Genomic DNA, 23,970 nt, shown 5'->3' with positions numbered 1-23,970 from the left:
CCGGAGAGGTGTGAATTCCGGGACCCCTGCCCAGCAACCACACAAAGAACAGATCAGCCTAGAGAAAGATTCCGTTATTTATTCAACGTCCTCTACTGCCTGCCCTTTGGAGACCAGCAGAGCCAAGCTCCTTCAGAGAGCCCGTGGTGGGTCCCTGCAGTCGCCTATCTGCAGACACTGTGGCCAGCAGCACGGAATGCAGTGCTTAGGGAGTCAGCGACTGAGCGCTAACAGAGTGCTAGTGTTAAGTATCACGAACCCCACACCTCTGGAGAGGGGGGCCGCCAGGGGCAGCCAGCCTCCAGCAGCCCTGTCCTTGGTCTTCAGTGTGGGCCTCCCATCCCTGGAGCCGCCACCACCCTCACCAGACTGGCTGGGGAGTGCGCTCAGGAACTTGCTTGGGGGCAAGTAGGCTAAGAGCAGAGGCAGTTGGTTTCCGTTCAGGGCCCAACGGTCAAGGCCTAGAAATGGGAGGGGATGTGGCTGGAAAGCCCCCTGTGGCCATACCCAGGACCCAGATCCTCCCCAGGATGGGCTGTCCCTCCCAGAGCCCAGCAGCATCCCGCAGGTCATGGCCTGTCCTCCACACCCACTTCAAGGCACAGCTTGGAAGGGCAGAGGGCCAGGCCCACAGACTCAGCCCACGGGGCAGGGAACAAAGAGCCACAGGGGCAAGCAAGGCTGGTGGGGGGGGCGGTTAGGGCAGTGCAGAGGACCCCAGGCCCTGCCCCAGTCCTCACACTTCCCTGATGGCGCAGCCTGTCTCCCACGCAGAGGCCACAGGCCAGGAATGTGCTGCAGCCCCAGGAAAGAAGAAGGAAAATGGCCATGAGGTGCGGGGGCTTCCCACTCCCTGGGAGCGGGGGCCAGGCCCCAGGGCAGGGCGGGCAGCCCGGATGGAGGCCACAGAGGGAGGGTGAAGCCCAGGAGGCCTGCGGCGCCGCTTCACCCTCGGGAGACCCCGCCACCCCCACCCCGGGCCTCGCCAGCCCTTAGCCCACAGGCTGGGCCATCTTGGCGTGCAGGCTCTGGTGGGCGATGAGGTGGGCTCGCTGCTTGAAACTCTTGTCGCACTCGCCGCAGCCGAAGGGCCGCTCGCCAGTGTGCACGCGCCGGTGGTCCAGCAGGTAGGAGCGCAGCGAGAAGCTCTTGCCGCACTCGCTGCAGCCGAAGGGCTTCTCGCCCGTGTGGATGCGCTGATGGTCGGCCAGGTAGGCGCTGCGGCTGAAGCTCTTGCCGCACTGGGAGCAGGAGAAGGGCTTCTGGCCCGTGTGCACGCCCTGGTGGCGTAGCAGGTCCGACGAGCTGCGGAAGCTCTTCTCGCATGCCTGGCACTTGTGCGGCTTCTCGCCGGTATGCGTGCGCTGGTGGCGCGCCAGGTCCGAGCCCCAGCGGAAGCGCTTGCCGCACTGACCGCAGCTGTGCGGCTTCTCCGCCGCCAGGTCCCGCAGCTGCCGCCGGCGCGCGGGCGGCCGCCCCCTCCGTGCCCCCACCGCGCGGCCCAGGGGCGCCCCCGGCCGGGCCTCGCCCTCCCAAGCCTCGGCTTCCTCAGGGCTCCAGGACGCAGTCACGTCACTGTGGCCGGTGCCACGGCCACCGTCTCCGGCCTGGCCCCTCGGTGCTGTCACCGACTCCTCCAGCCCGGGTTGCTCCCTGTGGCTCCGGAGCCCCAAACCTGCAAGCCGAGAGGGGGCAGCATCTTCAGTTCCACTGGGTTCTGGCACCAGAGCTGGGGTGAGGCAGAAACAGGACTCAGGTCCAGAAAGCCCTGGGCTGCACAGACCCCAGTCTCAGTTTCCCCGCCATAAAATAGGGACACAACAAAATGGCCACGGAGAAACACTTCTGAGGCAGAGGCAAGGGGATCCAGCCGGGCCGATCCTGCCTGCCTAGATGCCTACTAATCACACGCCCAGCCTTCCACAGCCATATCCACACTGGCACCCCACGTCCCACGCTCTGAACCTTGGCTATTCAAGCGCTGAAACAATAAATTCAGGCAATTTGTAAATTACCCAAACCCTCAGTATTTCTTACCAGAAACTAAGAAGCCACATGGGTTCGGCCTAGGTGGCTACTCACATTCCACAAGCTCTTATCCCCTAAACTCAACAACAGATTTGCACAGAGAATGATCCTAGCCCGCCCGCTGGGTTATGCGGATTCCATGAGATAACCCCAAACAGGGCTCAGAAAGGCTCTAGCGGGGACAGGAGCTCCAGGAGGACGGCCTCCGAAGAGCAGGGCCCAGGCCTGGGCACACAGATGCTCGGTGCTCCTACTGTCAGCCCCTCTTCGTGGGCTTTCATAAGGACAGTCCCAGCTCAGTCCCTTCAGTGTCCGTTGACATGAGATCCCTTGTGTGCGACCCACGACCACACTTCTGTGCAGCAGGTGGTGGGAATTGCAGGAAAATGCCCACACGAGAGCTCAGCACAGTGCTGACGCGGGGCGAGCACCCACCACATGGAAACACACACTCACAGGCCGAGAAAAAGGAACACTGACATGAAGGGAAAATCACCCAGGGCTCTTGAAAAGACCCAGCGAAAGCCACTTTCCAGCTAGCTAAGGAGGAGGTGGGAAGACTGAGGATTCCAACAGGAACATAACGCGGGTGTATGGCCTGCCCACCCCCACCCTCTGTCACCGGGACCCCCCACGACGGCTGCTGCTTCCAGTTCAGAGGAGCCAAGGACCCCAAGGGTACAGTCTGCACCACTGCTTACCCAGGGCAACATTCCGGGAGTTCTCTCGCTTTATGTCCCAAAAGAGTTCCCTCTGAGCAGGGTCCAGAGAGCCCCATTCTTCCCGGGAGAAATAGAAGGGAATGTCTCCAAATGTCACAGGTCCCTAGAATGAGGTCAGAAACAGAAACAAAAACAAACCACCTGGCTCAGAACTGTCACTCTGGAGCAGCCCTGGGGATGGGGGACAGGATGGGTCCAAGCAGAGCCAGGAGAGCCGGGAGAGGCCTTGATGAAAAGACAAGGTCCATTTTAGGGACTCAAGATGGCAACGAGGGCCTCACAGGGGACAAACGGACTGGTAACTCACGTGGGCCTCAGAGGTAAAGCAGGTGTCGGCTGTCTCTCTGGTTCTCCCTTCTTTAAGAGCGGGAAGCTGGGCTGAAGAAGAACAGAGGCTCACAGACGCCAGCCCGGGCCAGGAGTGAGATCTCACACGTGTACATGCACATGCATCCCTAGGCTTTCTGGAACAGAAATACCCTTCCTGCTACCCTCAGCGCAAGGCTCGGGAAAGAGCCAGGCCCCTGCCCAGCAATCTGGGGCCTACAAGCTTACTTACCACCATAGCTGCGCTGCTCCCAAGGTGCAGGTGGCCAGCTTCGCGCCCCCACCTTCATGCGAAGCCCCCTGGCCTGGGGTCCCTGGACCGTAGCCTCGGGTTCCACTTCCTCTGAGGGCACTTCCTGTGCGGGGACCACAACATGCTCATCAACACCGAGACTGGACGGGGGAGACAGAGCTTAATCCCTGGGAAGGAGACACAGGACATGTCCCTCAGGACGTGGGGAAGGAGATCCACATGGGGTCCCAGAAAAATCCATGGGAGAAGGTGACACCAGGCAGTGCTGTGTGCCCAATCAAGCACGAGGCAAGAAGAGCTCCCCAAGGCCAAATCACAGAGACCCTGAGTACGGGGGTGTGGGGGCAGACCTCTACAGCCAGGGCGGAACACCACACCCCAGCCACTCATTAGCACCTTCCCCAAGGTCAAGAATCCAACACCCCTCAGAGAGCAGGGTTCACACGGACAGCTGCCTTCTCGTACCCACTCTGCTGCTCTCATTACACATGACTATTTCCCCAGGGCCTGGACTACAGCAGAACACTGTATTTGTAGAACCAGCGTGGAGCTCAAACCGCCCTCCTGGAGCATACCCACTTTGGTCCTATTGGGACCACCCTCCAAAGCCACCAAAAAGAAACCAGATTCATTCGGACAGTGTCTTTCAGAAAGGCAACACCTGTATGACACGCTCCTGTTGCTGCTTCCTCTGGCTCTGTATCACCACCACCCCTGGAGGACTTGTTTCTACGGAGACGGCCACCGCTCTGTAGCCAGGTGCCAGCCAGGTGCTGGCTTACCTGCGGCCATGCTTTCACTGGCTGCTTCTGCAGGACCTCCACCAAGGCAACGGCCTCCTCTCCACTCCCTGGACACCGCTCTCGGACCCAGCCCTGGACGCCTCCGGGCAGCACGCTCAGGAACTGCTCCAGCACCAGCAGCTCCAGGATCTGCTCCTTGGTGCGCAGCTCTGGCCGCAGCCAGCGGCAGCAGAGCTCCCAGAGCTGGCTGAAGGCCTCATGGGGCCCGCCCACATCCCTGTAGCAAAAGTGCCGAAAGCGCTGGCGACAGGCCTCGGAGTCCCTGCTATCCTCTTGCCGGGCAGAGTCCTGCTCCCAGGAGGAATCTTCCACCTTGACGATCAGCAGCCCCTCTCCCTCCCCAGGGGCCTCATCCTGAGGCTCTGGGGGTGCTGCCATTCCCCTGGTCTAAAGCTCAGGACTGGCCGGCCTCAACCTGGGCCTGGGAGCCTGCCCTTCAGTCTCCCAGAGGGATCCCCTGTGGCAGCTGGGTGGGCATCTGGACAGGTACTCCTGGGAAAAGAGCAAAAGGCGGGGGTCAGGGGGGAATACAAGAGCAAACACCAGCCAGCCTGCTCCTGTCCTCTCCCGGCTCTGAAGTCTTCTTTAGGCCTTGCTCATGTGATTCTCTGTGCTACCAACACACGTCTACAGCCCCTTATCCTCGGCTTTGAGATCCAAAACTCCCAGGTGTTCACTACCTGGCCTACTGATGTGACCACATTCATAATCTCCACTTATCTCCCTCAAGGTAAATGTTTGTATATCTTACAGCAAAAATATTTATGTATCTCTTCAGCTTGTAAATATTCGCCAAGTTGAACTTACCATGTATTTCTGTATGTGTATTACACTTCAGTAAAAAATGGAATTAACACATTGGATGACTGAGTGTTGCTGTAGGCTCCTCTGGTGAGGTTGCTTGATATACCATGTATGCTAGATTACCTTCCTCGAATCTGAAAACTTCTGAATTCCAAGACATCTTGGCCCTGAGGTGTCGGCAAAGAGCTCACAGACACCAGGCTAAGCCATTTATCCACAGGTACATACGAATGAATGACACATACTTATACCTTCCATAGATACTCCCAGATAGCCCTGAAAAGTATATATTTTGAAATTTTCCTCAACTGCTCTTTTGTTTCAACAAAAAAGTGACACAGAGCGTTATAATAAAAAGTGGGGGATTTAAACAACACAGAAACATAAAATAGAAGCTCCCTTCCAAAGGCAGTTGCACACCCCCCCCCCCCCATTAACAGTATGACACGTGACCTCCTGGACTTTTCCTTGTCCATTTACTGGAAATGTATCCATAGGAACGGGGAAAACCAAGTGGTTCTGTGTGCTTACAGACATGAGGTCTTACTGCACTTACTATTTTGTATCTTGCTTTTCCACCTAACAATGTTTCTTCATTAGCCGCTCTGGGAGATTCCAAGGTGTGAATGCGCTCCAGGTCCTTACCCAAGCGAGGCACCCAGCTGGTTTCCAGTCCTCCACTACACACTAAGCACTTTATTTACTTTATTCTCCTACTCCTCACAACACCCCTGAAAAGTACGCGCTCCATTCTCATCCTCCAGTGACCGAGGAGAAGGCTCCTTTCAGAGAGGGCCCGGGACTCACCAGGGTCGCTCGGCAGGACGCGGCGGGCGGGAACGCGGACCGGCCGGAGCCCGGCGCTCCGACCCCAGCAACCTCGCCAGCGCGCAGCTGAGAGGCGACGGGCGGGCAAGGCGAGAGCAGGCAACCCCACCCCCGGCGCTTCCTAGCAGCGCGCGCCCCCTTCGGCCTCTGTCTCGGGGCTCCGGCCCCTGCCGCCCGGAGCCCTGCGCTCGACCTCGGAGCCCCGCAGCCCGCGTCGCCGGTCCCGCCCCCGAGATACACACCGCCCACAACTGCCCAGGGGTTCCTAGTTCCGTCGCCAGGTTCTTGCGACGGAAGTTCGCGCGGGGCTCGCCGGGAAACGACACAGCGCATGCGCCGTAAGAAGCACTCGAACTACACGCCCCAGAAAGCCCTTCGCCCATTGAGTCCGCCTTCTTCCTGACGGATAGCCAATGAACGGGGAGAATTCCCAGAGTTGGCCGATCAGGAGGTAGCAGCGCCCACCTATGTCCCCGAGCTGAGGTCAGCTTCTAAACTCGTATTTTCCTATTTCTCTACCCTCCCCCGGTCGGTGAAAGGCGAAAAGGGAAAGCCATGGCTGGTCTGGTGGGCCGAGAAGGCATCTGGCCCAGCCACGAGTTGAATGAGCGTGACTCGGCTCCGGGGTACTCCTCTCCAGCCTCTTGGGTCCCGTCCTCGCCGAAGTCGTTAGCCGCGCCTAGCGGGGCGTGGAGCTTCTTGGGAAATGCAGTCCCGCGAGGGACGCGGAGCCTCCTGCGGCGATCTTCGCACCCGAGCCTCGGCGGGGGTGTTGTGGCAGTACGCCACACGCGGTCACCCTGATCCCGGGGAGCCCCCCGGTCTCCCACCAGCAGCTTCGTCTGCGGGGCGGTGGGGGAGCTCTGGGTTCTCCTTCTCATGCATTTGTACCTGCTCCCACACTCTTACTTCTCTACCTGGAGATCTAAGGCTGTATTTCTATATAAGGCTATCTTATTTATACCTATCTATATATAGATATATATGAGGCTATATATATCTGTATTTCAGGAAATACATATTTCCTGAAACATAAAGCAGTGTCTTTTGATTTGATTATGCAAGTATTGCATGCCTAGTGTAGAAAAAATTAAGTACGGAAAATTATAAAGCTATCTGTATCCACAAACTAGCACCCTCGATGTGCTCAAATGTCGCTCCCTCCAACTGGCTTTCCCTAAGCCTATGTGAACAGCCTCCCGCCATGCTTCTGCCCTACCTTATTTTTCTCTTTTATCACTCACTCCCTGACATACTTGTGTAATATCTGTCCCCCAATACTGGGCTGTAAACTCCGCGAGGTCAGCGTTTTCACTGCCCTACTCCTAGCATCTGGATTTGTGCCTGGCACAGTATTTGCTGACTAACTGAAGGCAAAAATAACTGGAGGTAAAAATATATTCCTATTAAGGCCATTCAAAAGTGAGCATTTTTAATATTTTAGTCTGTTTTTACACTTCTACCTCTATGAATATTTCTAGTGTAATTTTGGAATAATTCTATGGTAAGTAATGTTTTGTTGACACAAAAGTCTATCAAGGATATCTCTATGGCTCCTGGGTCTCCCTTCAGTCAGATCATGATCCCAGAGTCCTGGAATTGAGCCCGTTGTTGGGCTATCTGCACAGCCGGGAGTCTGCTTCTTCTTCTGCCTCTGCCTGCCACTCCCCCTGCTTGTGCTCTCTTTGCCAAAATGTTTTTTATTTACTGCAAGGGGAGCAGTAGAGGAAGAGGGAGAAGCAGGGTCCCCACTGAGCAGGGAGCCCAATGCAGGGCTCAATTCCAGGACCCCGGGCTCATGACCTGAACTGAAGGCAGACGCTAACCATCTGAGCCACCCAGGAGCCACAATAAATAAAATCTTTAAAAAAATAAAAATGGTATCTTTCTGTATCAGCATGTACAAATAAAATGCAACTGTTTTGCAGGCTGCATAGTATTCCATAGTGTCGACGTTCCAAATTTTATTTTATTATTATTATTATTTTTTGAAGACTAGGGACGCCTGGGTGGCTCAGTTGGTTGAGCCGCTGCCTTTGGCTCAGGTCATGATCCCAGCGTCCTGGTATCGAGTCCCGCATCGGGCTCCTTGCTCTGTGGGGAGCCTGCTTCTTCCTCTGCCTCTGCCTGCCTGTGCTCACTCTCTCTCTCTCTCTCTGACAAATAAATAAATAAAAAAAAATTTTTTTAAAGAAGACTTATTTACTTGTCAGAGAGAGAGTGCACAAGCAGGCAGAGTGGCAGGAAGAGGCAGAGAGATCCGCGCTCCCGGTTGAGCAAGGAGCCCAATTTAGGACTCAAGCCCAAGAGCCTAGGATCATGACCTGAGCCAAAGGTAGCTGCTTAACTGAGTCACCCAGGCGTCCCCCAAATTTTATTTAAAGTTCCTTACTCTGGGTCATTTAGACGATTTCCAGTTTCCTGTATTTGCAAGTCATTTATACAAACACCCACCTTCCAGCATCTGCTTTAACAATTTGCTGGAGGGCGTGAGTCAAGACGGTTCCGGGACCACTGCTGAAGTGGATGCTCCTACGCTCCCTCTGCTGGTCCCCTGGAAAACTGCACTGAAAAAAAGGAACTTGAAAGTCCCTTTTTAACGAGGTCTGGACTTAGAGCGTTCTTCTGTCGCCCTCTATTGGCAAAGGCTAACATCAAGTTGGCTGGCAAATGAGAAAGGCTCTAGTACCACAAAGCGGAAAAAATGTGTGTATTGTGGGCTGAGAAATAATAAATTAATAACTGGCACACTTACCATATATTTTATTGGCCAGTGCCAGTAAATGACAAGTTATTTGCATTCAATTACATGGAAACTGACCACCCAACAGTACTTCTTTTCTTTAGTTTGTTTTTTTTTTTTCCCCTGAAAGTATTTATTTTTCTAGCTAGGAAATATAATCTATAAATAATGAAAAAGTCTAATTTTTCTTTCTGGAAAATTTATATTCATTTCCAGAATTTATACTAATTATTTTCTTGGTACAGAATTCTCTAAACAGTGTAAAAAATTGAGGACAACAGGCATCACTCTCTTGCTTCATGAAAATACTTTTAATGATTTACAATTACTCATTGTGTCTCTGATATATATCCATGCTCATATTAAGGAGCATTTATTCTCATTTGCAGCAAAAGAACTACTAGCTGTTCCCTAATATCACTTTTATCCTATAGTAAGAATTTTTCAACGGGCACATAGCCATTCGGAATAAGGAGTAGGGGTGCCTGGGTGGCTTAGTCAGTTAAACTGTCTGCCGTTGACTCAGGTCGTGATCTCGGGGGTCCTGGGATCGAGCCCCATGTAGTGCTTCCCACTCAGCAGGAAGTCTGCTTCTCCCTCTCCCCTACCCCTCCCTACCCCAGCTTGTTCTTTCTCTCAAATAAAGTCTTTAAAAGAAAAAAAAAAAAAAAAGAATACGGATTTCCCAGCCTCTCCTGCAGCTAAGCATGGCCATGTAATTAAATTGAAGGTGATGAAATGTGAGCAGACGTGATATATGTATTTTACTAGAAAGGGATGGGTCCTGTCTTCCTATTCTCTTTTTCCCAGGTGCTAATAGGAATTTGGACATAGTGGCATGGACCATGCAGACTTAAGTAATACCCAGAGGTATCGAAGCAGTAAGACAGAAAGTGCCTGGACTCCTGATGATTGTGGAGCCACAGAACTAGGCCTGGGTTTATACCCAGGCAGCGACCTGAGAAAGAAATAGATACCATGTTTAAACTTCTGCTGTACTGAACATCTATTACAACCAGAGTGTATACCCTAATGAGATTACTGCCTAGTAAGAGGGTTTTTTTTGTTTTTTGTTTTTTTTTCATTAAAAATAGAATACAGCAGTGCCTGGGTGGCTCAGTGGGTTGGGCCTTTGCCTTTGGCTCAGGTCATGATCCCAGGATCCTTGGATGGAGCTCTGAGTCAGCCTCCCAGCTAAGCAGGAAGTCTACTTCTCCCCCTCACTCTGTCCTCCACCCCCCCACACACACTGTGCTCTCTCTCAAATGAATAAACGCAATTTTGATAAAAATAAAGCAAAAAAAGAACGTAAGGAGCACTGCATGGGCTTAGTCAGTTGAGTGACCAATTCTTGGTTTTGGCTCTGGTCCTGATCATAGCATTGTGAAATCAGCACAGCATCGGTCTCCGTGCTTGGCATGGAGTCTGCTTGGGATTCTCTGTCTCCCTCTGCCCCTTCCACTTGTGCTCACTCTTTCTCTCTCTTAAATAAATAAGCTTTAAGGGGCGCCTGGGTGGCTCAGTGGGTTAAAGCCTCTGCTTTCGGCTCAGGTCATGATCCCAGGGTCCTGGGATAGAGCCCCACATTGGGCTCTCTGCTCAGCAGGGAGCCTGCTTCCCCCTCTCTCTCTGCCTGCCTTTCTGCCTACTTGTGATCTCTCTCTGTCAAATAAATAAATAAAATCTTTTAAAAAATAAAATAAATAAGCTTTAAAATATAGAGCATAGGGGTGCCTGGGTGACTCAGTCGTTAAGTGTCTGCCTTCAGCTCAGGTCATGATTCCAGGATCCTGGGACTGAGCCCCGCATTGGGCTTCCTGCTTGGTGGGAAGCCTGCTTCTCCCTCTCCCACTCCCTCTGCTTGTGTTCCCTCTCTTGCTGTGTCTCTCTCTGTCAAATAAATAAATAAAATCTTTTAAAAAACAGAACATAAAAGTAATTCTTTTTATAATTTCTCTCGTGGGATATTGGATATTCAGAATTTCTTTGTCATCCTGACTACACTTTGGTAGTTTCACTTTTCTAGGAAATCATCCCTTTCATCTACAACTTCAGACTTATTAAGATAAAGTTGTACATAGTATTCCCATTTGGTTTACATTTAAAAAATCAGCATGTATGAAAATCCTACTCCTTGTTTTGGGATTATGAGATAGCATTTGAATGGTGATGCAGCAGCAGGCTAGGAAGAGCCAGGGTCCCTGTTGACTTTGTGGGTTCGGGCTGCCACACCAGTTCCACCACAAGCTGCCTAGCTCTCTAATATTTGTAGTGGAACTGAATCCTGATTCACTGCCTCACAGGGTTGCTATAAGGATTATGTAAACGAGCCCAGCAAGAGCTCAGTAGTGAGTGCTTAGTCCCAGGGAGCAAGGCATCGCCAGGAACCGGTCACAGGGACATGCCCACAGGAGCATATGGTATAGGAGAGGTGGTGGGATTTAGGCCCTCCAGGCACTTTTTCCACTTTCCCCTGAACATCTGAGCCCAACTTGTTCTAGTCAGTGGCCGGTTGGATGGTAGTATTAATCTTCATGATTGGCCTGGAACTTTCTTAGCTGAAAACAGAAAAACTGGGGTCCTCTAGGAGGTGACAGAGGTGCAGGCCACAGAGTGCTGTCTTCTTTGCAACCCAGGCAAGAAAACCTGACGGCCACACATCACAGGCTGGCAAACGATCACGAAGATGAGGAAGGCTGGATCATCTTCATAACCTCCCTTTCTCCACCCTCTGCCCTATACCAAGGAGAAACTTCAGACCACAGCCCCTGGCAAGTCTCACCTCCTAGCACCTTCGGAGCCCCTGCCTGCCTCCTGCAGGCACCTCTCACCTTCCCTCCCCCCCACCAGAGGTGTCATGTCAACTCCCGGTATATCAATTTCTTCCTCATGGCAGGGCCTTTATTCATTCTGCTCCCCTTGCTTGGAAGGTTCTGCCCCCAAATCCTTGTAAAACAGTTTTTTGTCATTCTCCAAGTCGCAGCTGAAATGTTCCCGCCTCAAAGCCCGCTCTGAGAGTCCGTTCCTATCACCCTCCATCGCTTCGCCCGTTCCTTCCTTTCTGGCGTTTTTCTCTACTTGAAAACAACGTGTGTCACTTATCTGCTTATCAGTCTCCCTCACCGGACCAGAAGCTCCTAGGGCAAGGACCTCGTCTGGCTTTGTCATCGCGTATTCCTCAACGTTTGGCAAAGAACCTGGAAGGCAGGCATACATGTGATAAACGGATGAGTGAAAGCAGCAAAGCCCCACTTCACGTCCCGCCGCCCTTCACCTGCCTCCGCAGGGCCACCCCCACTCTCCTCGCCCTGGCCACCTCCGTTTCCCCAGCTCCTCACCCCTCCAAGAGGACCGTCGTCTCCCTCCCGGCTCTCCCCAGCACCACTGTCGGGCCCTGCTCCGGGGCTCGGAAGGTGCTAGAACGCCGGCGGGAGGTGTCCGCGCGCCCGCCGAGCTCCAGCGCGGCGGCCACAGAGGGCTGCGGGGACCCGGCTCCCGGAGTTCCCAGCCAGCAACCAGACGCCAGGGCTGGCAGCTCGAAACCGGAAGCGGCTCTGGCCGCGGCCCCCCTACCCCCGCCCCTCGCCGGAGTGCCCTCTAGGACCGCAGGAGGCTCGGCATCTCGGTGGTAGGCTCAGGGCCGGCTGTGAAGGCTTAGGGGGTTGGCGGAGTCAGGAGTCCGCCCCGCGTCGTTGGTCCCTTCGGCAACTGCCACCGGGCAGAAGGGAAATAGCACAGCGCCAAAGCGGAGATTTTCGGATGTTGCCGGGCAACCGTGGCGCTTGGGGAGTGACGGGGAGAAAAAGGGTCGTGACTGGACGGTTCTGCTGGACCCCGCCCCCTTCCCGCCCCGCCCCCTGATTGGCTTAGGGAGCAGCTGGCGGGGCGGGGCCTCCCGGAAAACCACCCGTCTCTTTGCGAGGCGGGTCAGGGAGGATGGTCCTCTTACGAGCCCCTCTCCAGCATCACCACCTGGCTTCCCCGCGGAGTCACCCAAGTGCGGGAGACGCCCCCGGGCCGGGGAGGGCAGCAGGCCCAGCTGGGCCCTCAGCCCCTGCAGCAAGGACCCGGGCGGTGCCTTGGGCCGCACAGGGAGCGGGTGGGCAGCCCGCGGGGGATATTCTGCGCCTCCTCCCTCGCCCTTGCCCTCCCTCGGACTGCGAAGACTTAGGTGAAGCCTGAGCAGCCAGGTGGGGCCTTCCGAGGCTGAAGCTGGGAGGTCCGGTGTGAGCAGAAGCCGGGAAGAAGAAGGCCAGCGACACCAAGACCCTTTCCTGCTGTCCACCCAGAAGTCAGCTACCTCTCCATCACCCCCCAAGTCACGAACACCCTTCTGCCTCACACTCTAGGCCCTTCCACGACATCTCCACTACCTCCTCTGTCTTAATGGATCTTGCCAAATGTTTCCTAAATTGCCAAGTTCCATTCATAAAATGTTCTCTCCAGCTCTATCCCAGAATGGTGGCCTCTGAGTGGGTCTCTAGGGAGATGTGGACTGAGACCCCCGGGGCCCTTGGAATCTCGTTCCTCTCCACGGTGCTGTGAAAAGGGGAAACGGTTTCTCCAGGTCTCTGAGTTCCTCAGAGGCCAGAGTGGTCTTTAAACGATCTCCTGGCTCACTCCCAGACCTGAATGGCTCAAGTCCTGGCCATAAAAGCCCAAGGAACAGGGCAACTGGGTGGCTCAGTGGGTTAAGCCTCTCCCTTTGGCCCAGGTCATGATCCCAGGGTCCTGGGATTGAGCCCTGCATCGGGCTCTCTGCTCAACAGGGCGCCTGCTTCCTCCCTGTCTGCCTCTCTGCCTACTTGTGATCTCTCTCCTTCTGTCAAATAAATAAATAAAATCTTAAAAAAAAAAAAAAAAAAGCCCAAGGAAGCAAATGCATACCCACTGTGCAAATAAGCTAGTACCAAGTTTAGTAAGTGTCTTTTCTGCCTCTTTTCATCAGAAACCAAGCTTCTGGAAGCAGCATGCCTGCTTTAGGTGAACAAGTCCCCCTCAGCCCCTTGCACTAAGCCAAGCTGAGAAATTCCCTTTGAGTGACCAGAGAGCCATGAAGACAAGCTGAAGGGAGGAAACAGCTTTCTTTCTCATGTCTTCAAGAGACATCTAATTCAACCAGTCCAGCCAGCGACCCAGCCCTAGATCCCACTGAGACCTCTCAGGCACAACCAAGTTCTGCACGGGTTCCCACTAGTCAGCAGCTTCCTGGCATCTGGCTGATGGCCTGCTCTCTGACTTGCCAACTTCGGCTGAGTACAGCACCCCTGAAGGTCGAATCAACAATCTGTCTTACCCTTTTTGGACCACCCCACCTCATAACATGCACTAGACAGCCAGTAGCTGTTGCGTGGAAACAGGGGGTATTCTTTACACAATGAAATCCCCGGACCTAAACCCTATCTTACAGCTCTCTGGTTGTTGGCTAAGTTACTGGAGTTCTCTCTCGGCTGTTTCCTCATCTATAAGGCTAGGACAGAGTCCACTGCTCAGAGTTGTGGAGATTAAAAGTGACATACACATGGCACTTGGCCCCTCAACTAGCAGTTATGACTATCATCAGTCCCCTTTCCTGCTCAAGCTCCCTTGGGAGCCAGGAGCCAGCCAGGGCTGCAGCCACCCTGCCAGCCCCGTGACCCAGGCAGGCAGGTGGAGGCTCAATGGCCTCCCACATGCGGGTGTCCTCAAGTTCAGTCGGTGTCAGAACCAAATGTCATCTTGGGAGCCAACCTGCAAATCTTGGGTAATAAGCAGACTGAGCCCATTCCTCCCCAGGGAAAAAAAAAAGGGAGAGAGAAGAGGAAACAGAAGTACAGAGATCAAAAAGCAGAAGGCCAAGAGTAAAAGAGCCAGACAGGGGCAGGTAGGGCAAATCATAAAGCACATGTACAAAGAGGCCAAGGAGGTGAAAAGTAGCAGAGAGAGCTGGGAGCAGCATCAGAAGGCACCAAGGAGGGACAGTGGTCCCTGGCAAAGGGAGGAATCCTCACTGGATTACAGCTGGGCCCCAGTGAAATGCATGGAAAATGTCCAGTCACAAAACAGGCATCCAGTGCCTGAGACAGGAGACAGGGAGGGCGGCAGAGCATGAGTTCCCAGCTGGCTCAGGTCTGCTCCAGCTCCCAAACGGAAGAGCCGAGAGAGGGTGCTGGGCTCAGTGGGCCATGTCCCTGGGACAAGAGTGATGGCAGCAACAGCAGCAGACCACCCCTCCACGCGGATCCACGGTCTCACAACTGGCTGGCTGGCTTCAGGTTTGGAAACCTCTCTGTGCCCAGAAGCCTTTGCTCGTTGACTTTGGCTCTGGGTGCTCTGGACTGGCCCTAAGTCCGGTCAAGGCCGGGAAGAAGAGTACCCAAGCCCCCATGACAATGACTCAGGGATGCCTCAGCCACGCTCACCACCGGGGCCCCACGAGACCGAGCACAAGCGGTGGGTGGAATTCCAAGGCCTTTAATTCATAGCCAGCGCGCCCGCGCCTCGCCCTAGCTCCTGTGTTGCCGTGCCCCGCCCCATGCCAGCACCCCCCACTCCCTTCCCACAACCCCTCTCACGCTGCCCTCGAGCATTCCCCTCCCCCCTCCGCCTCCTAAGTGGGAGCAGGCGGGGGTGCGGCCAGAGCCCCCGCCGCCCCCAGCATCAGCATGGCCAGGGCCTTGGGCCCCGTCGTGTGGATCTTCTCATGCCGGTGCAGGTTGGAGCGGCGGCTGAAGCTCTTGCCACAGAGGGGGCAGGAGTAGGGCCGGACGCCGCGGTGGGTGCGCTGGTGGGCAGTGAGGTGGGAGCTGTGGCTGAAGCTCTTGCCGCAGTCGAGGCAGTGGTAGGGCTTCTCGCCCGTGTGCGTGCGGTTGTGTGCGATGAGGTTGGAGCGCTGGCTGAAGCACTTGCCGCACTCGGGGCACGGGTAGGGCTTGACCCCGGTGTGCGTGCGCTGGTGGGTGACCAGGGCCGAGCTCTGCGTGAAGCACTTGCTGCAGACGGGGCACTTGTGGGGCTTGGCGCCTGTGTGCGTGCCCTGGTGGGTGACCAGGTCCGAGCGGCGGGTGAAGCGCTTGGCGCAACGGTCACACACGTAGGGCTTCTCGCCCGTGTGGATGCGCTGGTGCTGGATCAGCGTCGAGTGGTGGCTGAAGCTCTTCCAGCAGGAGGGGCAGGTGTAGGGCTTCTCGCCCGTGTGGATGATCTGGTGCTGGATGAGGTGTGAGCTGCGGCCGAAGCGCTTGCCGCAGTCTGTGCAGGTGTAGGGCTTCTCGCCCGTGTGCGTGCGCCGGTGGGTCACCAGGTGCGAGTGCCAGCTGAAGGCCTTGCCGCACTGCTCACACTTGTACGTCTTCTTGCCGGCGTCACCGTCGGGGACCAGGCCCTCTTCACCGCTCTCAGGGGGGCCCATCCGCCCCTCTCTGGCTTTCTCTGCGAGGCTGGCGTTGGGTGGCGCCGGTTTTGCCGGCATCTCCTGCAGGGGACCCGGCTGCCCACCGTCTCTGGCCGGCCCTGAGCTCTGGCCACTGCCAGCTTGCTGCCCGCACGGCAAGACATCTCCCGGGGCTCTCCCCACCCTGCTTCTGGAAGCCTTCGCATCCCCCAGGGCTGCCAGGGATGGGGCCGGCTCCTCCTTGCCCGCCTCAATGGCTCCTGGAGAAAGAGTTTCCAGCAAGACAGAAAGACTTCTGTGAGGGACCCAGAGGAATTCAGGAAAGGAAGGTAAGAGCGAGGACCCTGGAAGGAAAAGCCACCACCCCGGCAGAGGACAGGACGCTGGCAGCCCTGTCCCTGGCATGGGTCTGCACCCCAGGCAACAGAGAGCCCATGCTGACAAGGGGCACCTGGGAGTGATGGCAAGGAGCCCAGAGCCCCATGCCACAGCGCCTGCCCACCTGTCACCTCTGCACACACCTGCCTTCTCCTTGTCGTCTCCCATCTGCTGGCACGAGCTCGAGGCCTCACCCTTGCCCTGTCCCTGGGAGCCCCAGAGAGGTCTGCTGAAGGGAAATCCTGCTGAAAGAGAGACACGAGATGCTATGCTCAGTTGTGGAACCCCCAGGCCACACAGCAGGAGACAATCCCCCCAAACAAAGAGGCAGAAATGGGGAGGCAGCTCTGCAAACATGGAGTAGAAAGACACAAGCTAAATTTAAAAAAAGAAAAGAAAAGAAAAAAAAGACACAAACTGAAAACTCGCGTGGGGTCCGGAATGCAGCCCTCGGTAGGCAGCGCACTGTAGGGGAACTGCCTGACTTACTCTCCTCAGGGCTGAGGTGGGCTCCACCTCGTTTCCCTGAATGAGCCCCAGAAGCAAAAGGAGAGGGGCCAGGTGAGGTCAGCTGCTGATAACCCCCTTTGTCACACAGGTCCCCAGCTGCCGGCCCAGCAATGTCTCCAGGCCCGTAGCTCTCTAGACCAGGGCCAAGAAGGGCTCCTGGGGGAGGGACAGTGGTGGACCGAAGCCCAGGGGGAGGGCCGGGGAGAAGAGGCCAGGGGTCCCGACAGCCCAGAAGTCAGGGACCAGCAGCCCCCTGGCCAAGTCCCCGGGGGGCAAGGGCCTGGGGCTTCTGGTCAAGTCAGAGAGCAGAGGGGCCCAGCCTCCACACCCCTATCCACACTGTGCAGGAAGAGAGCAGTGGGTGGGACCCGCCCCTGGGTTTCAGGCACTTGTGAGGCTGGCCGTGGGGCTGCAGATGGGTGCTGAGTTCCCTCTGATCTCCCAGGACTTGCCTGGGCCTGCCGCTCCGGGCCGTGAGGAGTGCTACGATGGGCGGTGAGCAAAGCCAAGATAATTAAAGGCGTGAGCTGCCCTGACTCTGAAGCCCACCGCCAAGGTCGGGGTGGAACCACCAGGCCCCCGGCTCCCCTAGACCAGCAAGTGTGCCCCTGGTAGGTACTGACAGACAGACAGACAGACAGACTGGACATATGACTGAATGGCAATGAAGGAATGAGCGCCAGAAGCTCCCCTCAATTCTGCCAACAAAAACAGGGTCTGAAATGGAGGAGTTGGGGTGCTGGGACTTGATATACCATGAGAAACAATGAGGGACCCAAGGCCCCTCTGAAAACAGGACAGGCCCCTCAGGCTGGATGTGACAGCTCAGGGTCTGGGGGCCTGGAGAGATGAACTGGCACCAGGACCCCCCCTCCCCCTGGCAGAAAGCCCCGATAGGCAGCCAAGCTCTCCATACACACACCTCTCAGGTGGGGCTTGGAGGAGCAGGACGGTGGCAGGAGCGGCCCAACACCGCAGAAGGACCAGGCAGCAGAAGCTCAAGGCCGGCACTGCCCGGCGCAGTGGCCGCTCACCACAAGGGGCTATGGCAATTCAAACTTGACCGGTTAAAAGGAAATCAAGGATCAGCCCAGGCACTCCTGCCACATTTCCGGTGCTGAGCAGCCACACGTGGCTCGTGGTCTCCAGGTCAGCACGGAGCACGTGTCTTTCACCAGGGAGAACAGAGCGGCCCATGTGGATGCTGAGAAGCTTAAGCCCGAGGTGGGGGGAAGAGGGGGTGGCAGGATGGCCCCACCTCTGGCATCGGGCCTCAGAAGTGGCCACCCCAGCACAAGCTCGGGCCCTTACCCAGGGACAGTCCGTTCCTCTTCTGCAGGACGTCCCTGTAGAAGCTTTGCTGGGCGTGGTCCAGCCGACCCCACTCCTCCCTGGAGAGGTACAGAGCCACATCCTCAAAAGTCACCGGCATCTGCAACACAAAATGCCCACTCTCCAGGGCATGCCGGGACACCATGGGGGGGGGGGGGCAAATGGTTCCAAGATGAGGGCGGCTCGCGGCCCCCGCCCCCGGCCCCCAGCCCACTGCCCCAAGCAAGGCCTGTGCTCGCATCTGACGGTGAAGCAGGACAGCTGCCCAAGGGGGGCTTTTTTTTTTTCGGCGGGGGAGGGGTGTAAAAAACAAACAGTTGTGTACCACAGACGATAAGACACAAAGAAAAGGCCCTTTCTGGCACCACAGCCAAAGCTCAGGATGTCCAGGTGCGCCCGTCCTCCAGCCCCCAGATCCAGACAACAAGGCCCCATCTGAGACGCCACTCCTTCATGTCCTTGTGCTCTCCGTCCAGCCGTGCACCTGATCAGGGACACTGACCTGGGACCAGGCGGTGAGCAGCGCCGCAGCCATCTGGCGGTCTCTGGTCCGCCCCTCGCGAGTGAGCACAGGGATCTGGGGGGAGGGGAGGGCTGAGAGAGCAGAGAGGTCCTCAGGGCGGCCACCTCACCCTGCTGGGCCCCGCTGCTGCCCCTGAGCAGACCCCAGGGGACACCACAGCTGCCTCCAAATCCACCCCAACCCGACCCAAGAAGAGGGTCAGCAGGCTCTGAGGCAGTGCAGGAGCGGCCTCTGAGGGGCAGGTGGGCAGACATCCGGGCATCTCCATGGCAGGAGAGCTCATGCCCTGCCGCCCTGTGCTATGAGCCTCCACCTCCCCCGACAGTTGCCACCCACAAAGAGCCTCCCTCCACATCCTTCTCCATTCCTGTCCTCACCTCCACCAGGCAGGAAAAGAGCCTTCTCCTTAGAGCCCTGGCTTAGGGACACCCAGCTTGGCGTTCCCAGAGCCCCATCCCCCTGCCATGCCCCCTCAGGGTGTGGCTCTTCTGGCTCCATCTTGATGTGCGGTGACTCCCGAGCGGCTCCCAAAGGCACCATCTCCTCCGACTCAGAAAGCATTTCTGGACAAGGATGCCCATGGCCCGGAACCTAGGAACGACAGTCCCCATCAGCACCTGGGCAGAGAACAGGAGACCCAGCCGAGCTCCGCACCTGAGGGTCCTGGCAGGGGCCACACACACCCAGATCCAAGGCATAGCCTGAAGAGCAGCCCTTGCTTCCTTCTGCTGGCCCTGGGGACCCACACATCTCTGGTTTACCGGCACAAGGCCGCGGCAGCCAGGGAACCAAGGAAGGCTCGAGGTCGGGCGAGGGGCAGATGCCTCTTCTTGGTTCCAGCCTCGTGCCTCCCACAGCAGCATGGCCTGTTCCTGTTTAACACTGAGGAAACCGAGTGCAATGGATTGAGTGTGTCCCCCCAGATTTCATGTTGCTCGGAACCTCAGAACATGACCTTATTTGGAATAAAGTTCTTCGCTGATGTAATTAGTTAAGATCTTGAGAGGAAATCATCCTGCATTTAGACTGGGTCCTAAATCCAATGACTGGTGTTCTGATAAGAGGAAAAGACATGGAAACACAGAGAAAGCCACATATATATGGAGGCAGAGCTGGGGGACAGAAGCTGTGGGACACCTGGAGCAGCCAGACCCTGAGAGGCAGAAGGAGCCTCCTCGAGGCTGAGGAGGGAGCCCCGCCAACACTGCGACCCCGGCCTCTCAAACTGAGGGAATAAATGCTGGTTGTTACACAGACACAGGACACTGTGATCCCGGCTCAGAGGTCAGACAACGGCCCAAGGTCAGATTAGGGCTTGGCGGGAAGCGGAACTCAAGGGTAGTCGACTCACAAGTCAACGCCAGAGCCACCATTTCTTGGAGATGACAGGGAGGTATCATGTAGCCTTGGGCCATTTCCAGTCTGACTCAATGTGGAGTTTGGGGCTTTGGAGAAAAAGGCCCAAGGGTACCACTAACTGTGCCAAGGCCTGGGCCTGCCTCGGTTCGACAGAGGAAAAACCTCCCAGCTCACCCCTTCAGCACCACCCACTGCAATGGCACTTCCAGTATCCCCCCACTTCACACCAGCCCCAGCTCCAGCCCCTGGGATGGGGAGGAAGAGCCTTTGGAGTCAGGCAACCAGGGCTCAAATCCAGGCCGGCCCCTCATTAGCTGCTCAGCCCCAAGTAGGCACCACAAACCTCGAGAGTTTGGGGAAAGTCACTTCTTTTGCATTGGGAGGCACCCGGTGAGGCCTCACTGGCCTCCGCAGCGCAGGGACCGGCCAGGCTTCTCCCTGTGCCACCCCACCTCCGTCTATGTTAGGGTTTCAAAGAGAAAGACCCTCAGGCCAGGGAGCCACCTGGGCCAGGCAGCCTCCGAGACTCAGCTGCTCTGCCTCATGCACAGATAACCCGTGAGAAAGAGCTGTGCGCTCTGGAACATTCTGGATAAACACAGAGTGGAGCCAATAATTATTAGTACTCCTCTCCTATGTGAGCTGACGGACTCCAACAGCGGCAGAGGACGTCAGGGACACGTGAGGCCCACTGGGTGTTACAAAGGCACCGTGGAAGCGAAAGCAAACAGTGCAGGGGCTCCTTTGTGCTTCTGTGGTACAAAAATGGAACAACCAATACAGACGGTCGCTGGCTTACAACGGCTCAACTTAACCAGTTTTCGACCTGACGACGGTACAAAAGGGATATCCATTCCACAGAAACCGTACTTCGGATTTTGAATTTGCATCCTCTGCTGGGCTAGAGATCCACAGCTCGGTCGTCCCTGGGGACAGAGGCGGCAGGAGCCACAGCTGCCGGTCAGCTACGAGGTCACGAGGGGAAATGACCCACAAACTGTGTTTCTCTTTCACTACAGTCGTACTCACCACTTCATTATGGAAGAAGCTTTGCAGGAGGCGATTCTGCCTGACTATGGGCGATGTTACGTGTTTTGAGCACATCTGAGGGAGGGAGATTAGGCCATGATGCTCAGAAGGTTATTGTGTTAAAATACATTTTCAACTTCTGATACTTACAATGGGTTTATCGGGATGTAACCCCGTCGCAAGTCAAGCAAGATCCACACTTGATTTGTATTTGAATCTACAACCCTGGAAATGTGAGTTGAGGTGTTAAAGGTTTCTCTTACCTAGGTACTAGTTGCTGTGGATGTTTCTATTTTCTGTATTACATTAATTACCACCTCAGAGCCTCCCAACCGCCTGGAACAGCCTGTGGGAACAGCAGGCACATGACAGATGTTTTACAGATGACACACCTGGTTCCCAGAGGCAGGGGACTTGCCCAAGGTCACACACCTGGCCGCAGGTGACTCATGTTCCTTTGATTCTAAGCCCAATGGCCCTGGTTGTTCCCCGCCCCCACCGCCACCGCAGGTTATAATTACCCACGTGGGCAACAGGTACATGAAGGACTAGGTGCTTACATCCAGACAGAGTGGAGATGGGGTCCAAAGCAGAAGGGAGGGTAAACTGAGGCCTCCCTGCGTGCTCTGGACACCGTTCAGAGAGGAACCCCACCAGGAGGACGCCCCATGCAGCCTCCTTGCTATTTCATATGGCCTTTGGCCGAATCACAACTGAACTCACCAGGCAAAGCAGAGAAGCTTAGTAGCTGTCGATTCCACCTTTTCCACCTCCCATCACCCCCATCCACCAGCCCTGTACCCCGGTGAGCCTAACTCTTCCACTGATCTAGACACCTTGCCTTGAAAGTCCACTCCTGCTCCCGGTCCTTCCAGGGCACGCGCATCCCTTACCCAGCACTCTGTCCATACCTCTCGGGCTCTCTCCTTGTCCTGGGCAGACCGGGTGCCTCCGCCGTCTGCAGACATTTCTATCTCAGAGGTAGGAAGCACAGCTGAGTCGTTGGCCAACCCCTGCCAGCTCTGGCCAGGAGCCTGGAAGAGCAGGAAGAAGTCAGCCAGCGTCTCCCGGGCACCTCTGAAGCAGTGTGAAAATCCCCCAAGCAGGACCAGACCCACCCGTGGTCCCAATCAGAAATAAACCTTCCAGCTGCCTTCCAGTGACCTCACTCCCTAGGATGGTTTTTGGTCCCTCGCTTAACAGAATGCTACTCTGTATCGTCCCCTTTGTCACTTAAGCCAGAACTCTGCATCTCCGAGCAGCCCAGTTGGGAAAGTCAGGGCTGACTCGGTGTGTCTCTCCTGCCATCAGGAGCCGAAAGGACTGCAGTGATCCTATAAACAGGTGCTGGGTGTGGCCACACCCGTCACAGCCAGCTCCTCGGGAGAATCAAGGCCCCACCGTCTCCCAGGCCCCGGACACACACACCCCGCGCTCGACCTGACTCGCTCCTGGGATGCAGAAACTGAGCAGCCCGAAACTGCAACCACCCGCCAAGTCCATCCTCCTCACGGGCCTGGACGGACCATATCCTTCCCCTTCCCGAACCTGGGTCCAGGCCCCCTTTTCTCCCCACCAGCCTGAAGCCTTCCACCTCTGACCCCGTCCCCTCCTGCCAGCTGACCACCCACAAGGATCTCGGGATCCAGGCACCCTCCCTGGCGCCCCTCTCACCCAGGCGGAGGCAGAGGGGGCACCTCAGGCGGTGGGGGGCCCCCCTCCCCCGGGAAGGGAGACTCCACAGCCTGCAGCGGGCCGGGAGCCGGGTGGAGACTGGGATTAGGGACAACAGGAAGTCCCTCCCAGATCCCGTTCCCCATGCAGCTGCAGCCCTACAGGGTTCCTGGCTTCGAGGGTTCCGGGTCTGGGGTCCTGAGCGTGGCTGCACCTGATCTCAGCCGGGAGGTGAACCCTAAATCCTCACTGCCCGCTCACGATTGCTTTACCTGGCGTGCACTTGTGAAACCAGCAAAGCAGGGAGGCCAGAACGGGGAAATACATTCTGTGGAAGGTTCTGATATTTGACGTTTCAAAGAAGGCACTGCAGCTGTTCTCACAGAAGGAAGGACACTCTCCTGGCGAGAGGGGCACGATGGTCCTCTTCGATACACAGGGTTTCTGGAGGTCTTGTGGTGTCTCCATGGAGACGTTCCCGAATTTCACCTAAGGCCCCAAGGCCAGTGAGCAGGTCCTCTGGGCTCTCCCCGAGACTGGCATGGAGTTCTGTCTCCCTCAGAACAAACTTAGTAAACAGGCCTGGGAATCTACCCTCAGCCCCATGCCCCACACCCTGAGGCCCTACCCTCACCCCCGTGCCCCACACCTTGAAATGATGTTGGACAAATGTGATTCCTCTAGACCTCCCCTCCCCACCTCCATCTCCAGGCTGGGGAGTATAACAGGGGTAATGGGGTCTGACCCAGCCATCCACAGGCTCCCAGACTCCAACTCTCAGTCTTGGCTTTCCCTTCTGACCCTGAGAGCCAAGGCTCCCAAAATGGAGGATCAGAGACTACTTCACTTCTAGGGTGAAGAACTCATCTCCCCGCTGAGCAGGGCACAGGGGATGGGTGTCAGGAGAAGAGGGGGGCCAGCTCCGGAGTCAGATTCCAGGAACCTCCCTATAACCATGGCCTCCTGCGTGTCAGAGTCTTCTGACACGCATCCATTTCACCCCATGAGGCAGGCCCTGTGCTGGCTACAGGTGTGCTATGTGGGCCCACAGGGGTTTGATTTCTTTAAAACTTAGTTTCCAACATTTAACAATTAGTAAATTTCTCATAAAATCGATTTTCTTGAAAAAATCAGAACATCGGGCAACCCCGGACTCATATTCCTCACATTCGGGGGCCATTCTCACGTAGCTGTACGTGGTCCCCACTTGCTCCTGTAGCATTTTGAACTCTGATCTAGCCTTCTGTCACTTTGATGAACAAAAAATATTAGCCTTGGGGTCTGG

At 56.1% G+C, this 23,970-nt stretch overlaps 2 protein-coding genes across 19 annotated transcripts; both read right to left on the bottom strand.

Annotated features, from left to right (window-relative positions):
- Nucleotides 1–59: 59 nt before the first annotated feature.
- On the bottom strand, nt 60–12,274 carry ZNF213 (zinc finger protein 213). Of its 8 annotated transcripts, XM_047713909.1 has the most exons (7): nt 11,847–12,274; nt 11,632–11,705; nt 4,113–4,625; nt 3,310–3,433; nt 3,058–3,230; nt 2,730–2,853; nt 60–1,729 (listed from the first exon to the last, which is right to left on the bottom strand). In XM_047713909.1, exons 3-7 carry the CDS (start codon nt 4,509–4,511, stop codon nt 993–995), a joined length of 1,557 nt encoding a protein of 518 aa, XP_047569865.1. In that variant the 5' UTR covers nt 4,512–4,625; nt 11,632–11,705; nt 11,847–12,274; the 3' UTR covers nt 60–992. The 8 variants fall into 8 exon arrangements, with proteins under 8 accessions (XP_047569865.1, XP_047569868.1, XP_047569866.1 ...); XM_047713912.1 differs by lacking the exons at nt 11,632–11,705; nt 11,847–12,274 and adding an exon at nt 6,008–7,406; XM_047713910.1 differs by lacking the exons at nt 11,632–11,705; nt 11,847–12,274 and adding an exon at nt 5,494–6,001.
- A 2,652-nt stretch (nt 12,275–14,926) lies between these two features.
- ZNF205 (zinc finger protein 205) lies at nt 14,927–22,826 on the bottom strand. Of its 11 annotated transcripts, none has more exons than XM_047714396.1 (10): nt 21,923–22,045; nt 21,275–21,357; nt 21,012–21,086; nt 20,853–20,908; nt 19,307–19,505; nt 19,001–19,214; nt 18,603–18,694; nt 18,080–18,200; nt 16,402–16,503; nt 14,927–16,140 (listed from the first exon to the last, which is right to left on the bottom strand). In XM_047714396.1, the coding sequence occupies exons 3-10, from the start codon at nt 21,084–21,086 to the stop codon at nt 15,098–15,100; spliced, it is 1,902 nt and encodes a 633-aa protein (XP_047570352.1). In that variant the 5' UTR covers nt 21,275–21,357; nt 21,923–22,045; the 3' UTR covers nt 14,927–15,097. The 11 variants fall into 11 exon arrangements, with proteins under 11 accessions (XP_047570352.1, XP_047570351.1, XP_047570353.1 ...); XM_047714395.1 differs by lacking the exon at nt 21,275–21,357 and adding an exon at nt 21,162–21,236; XM_047714397.1 differs by lacking the exon at nt 21,275–21,357 and adding an exon at nt 21,162–21,236 and having other exon boundaries at nt 16,402–16,500.
- Nucleotides 22,827–23,970: the final 1,144 nt, after the last annotated feature.

Source organism: Lutra lutra, chromosome 18 (assembly GCF_902655055.1).
Source record: "Lutra lutra chromosome 18, mLutLut1.2, whole genome shotgun sequence".
Classification (NCBI taxonomy): domain Eukaryota; kingdom Metazoa; phylum Chordata; class Mammalia; order Carnivora; family Mustelidae; genus Lutra; species Lutra lutra.
The sequence above is the reverse complement of the archived record's forward strand: the minus strand, read 5'-3'. Positions and strand labels throughout refer to the sequence as shown.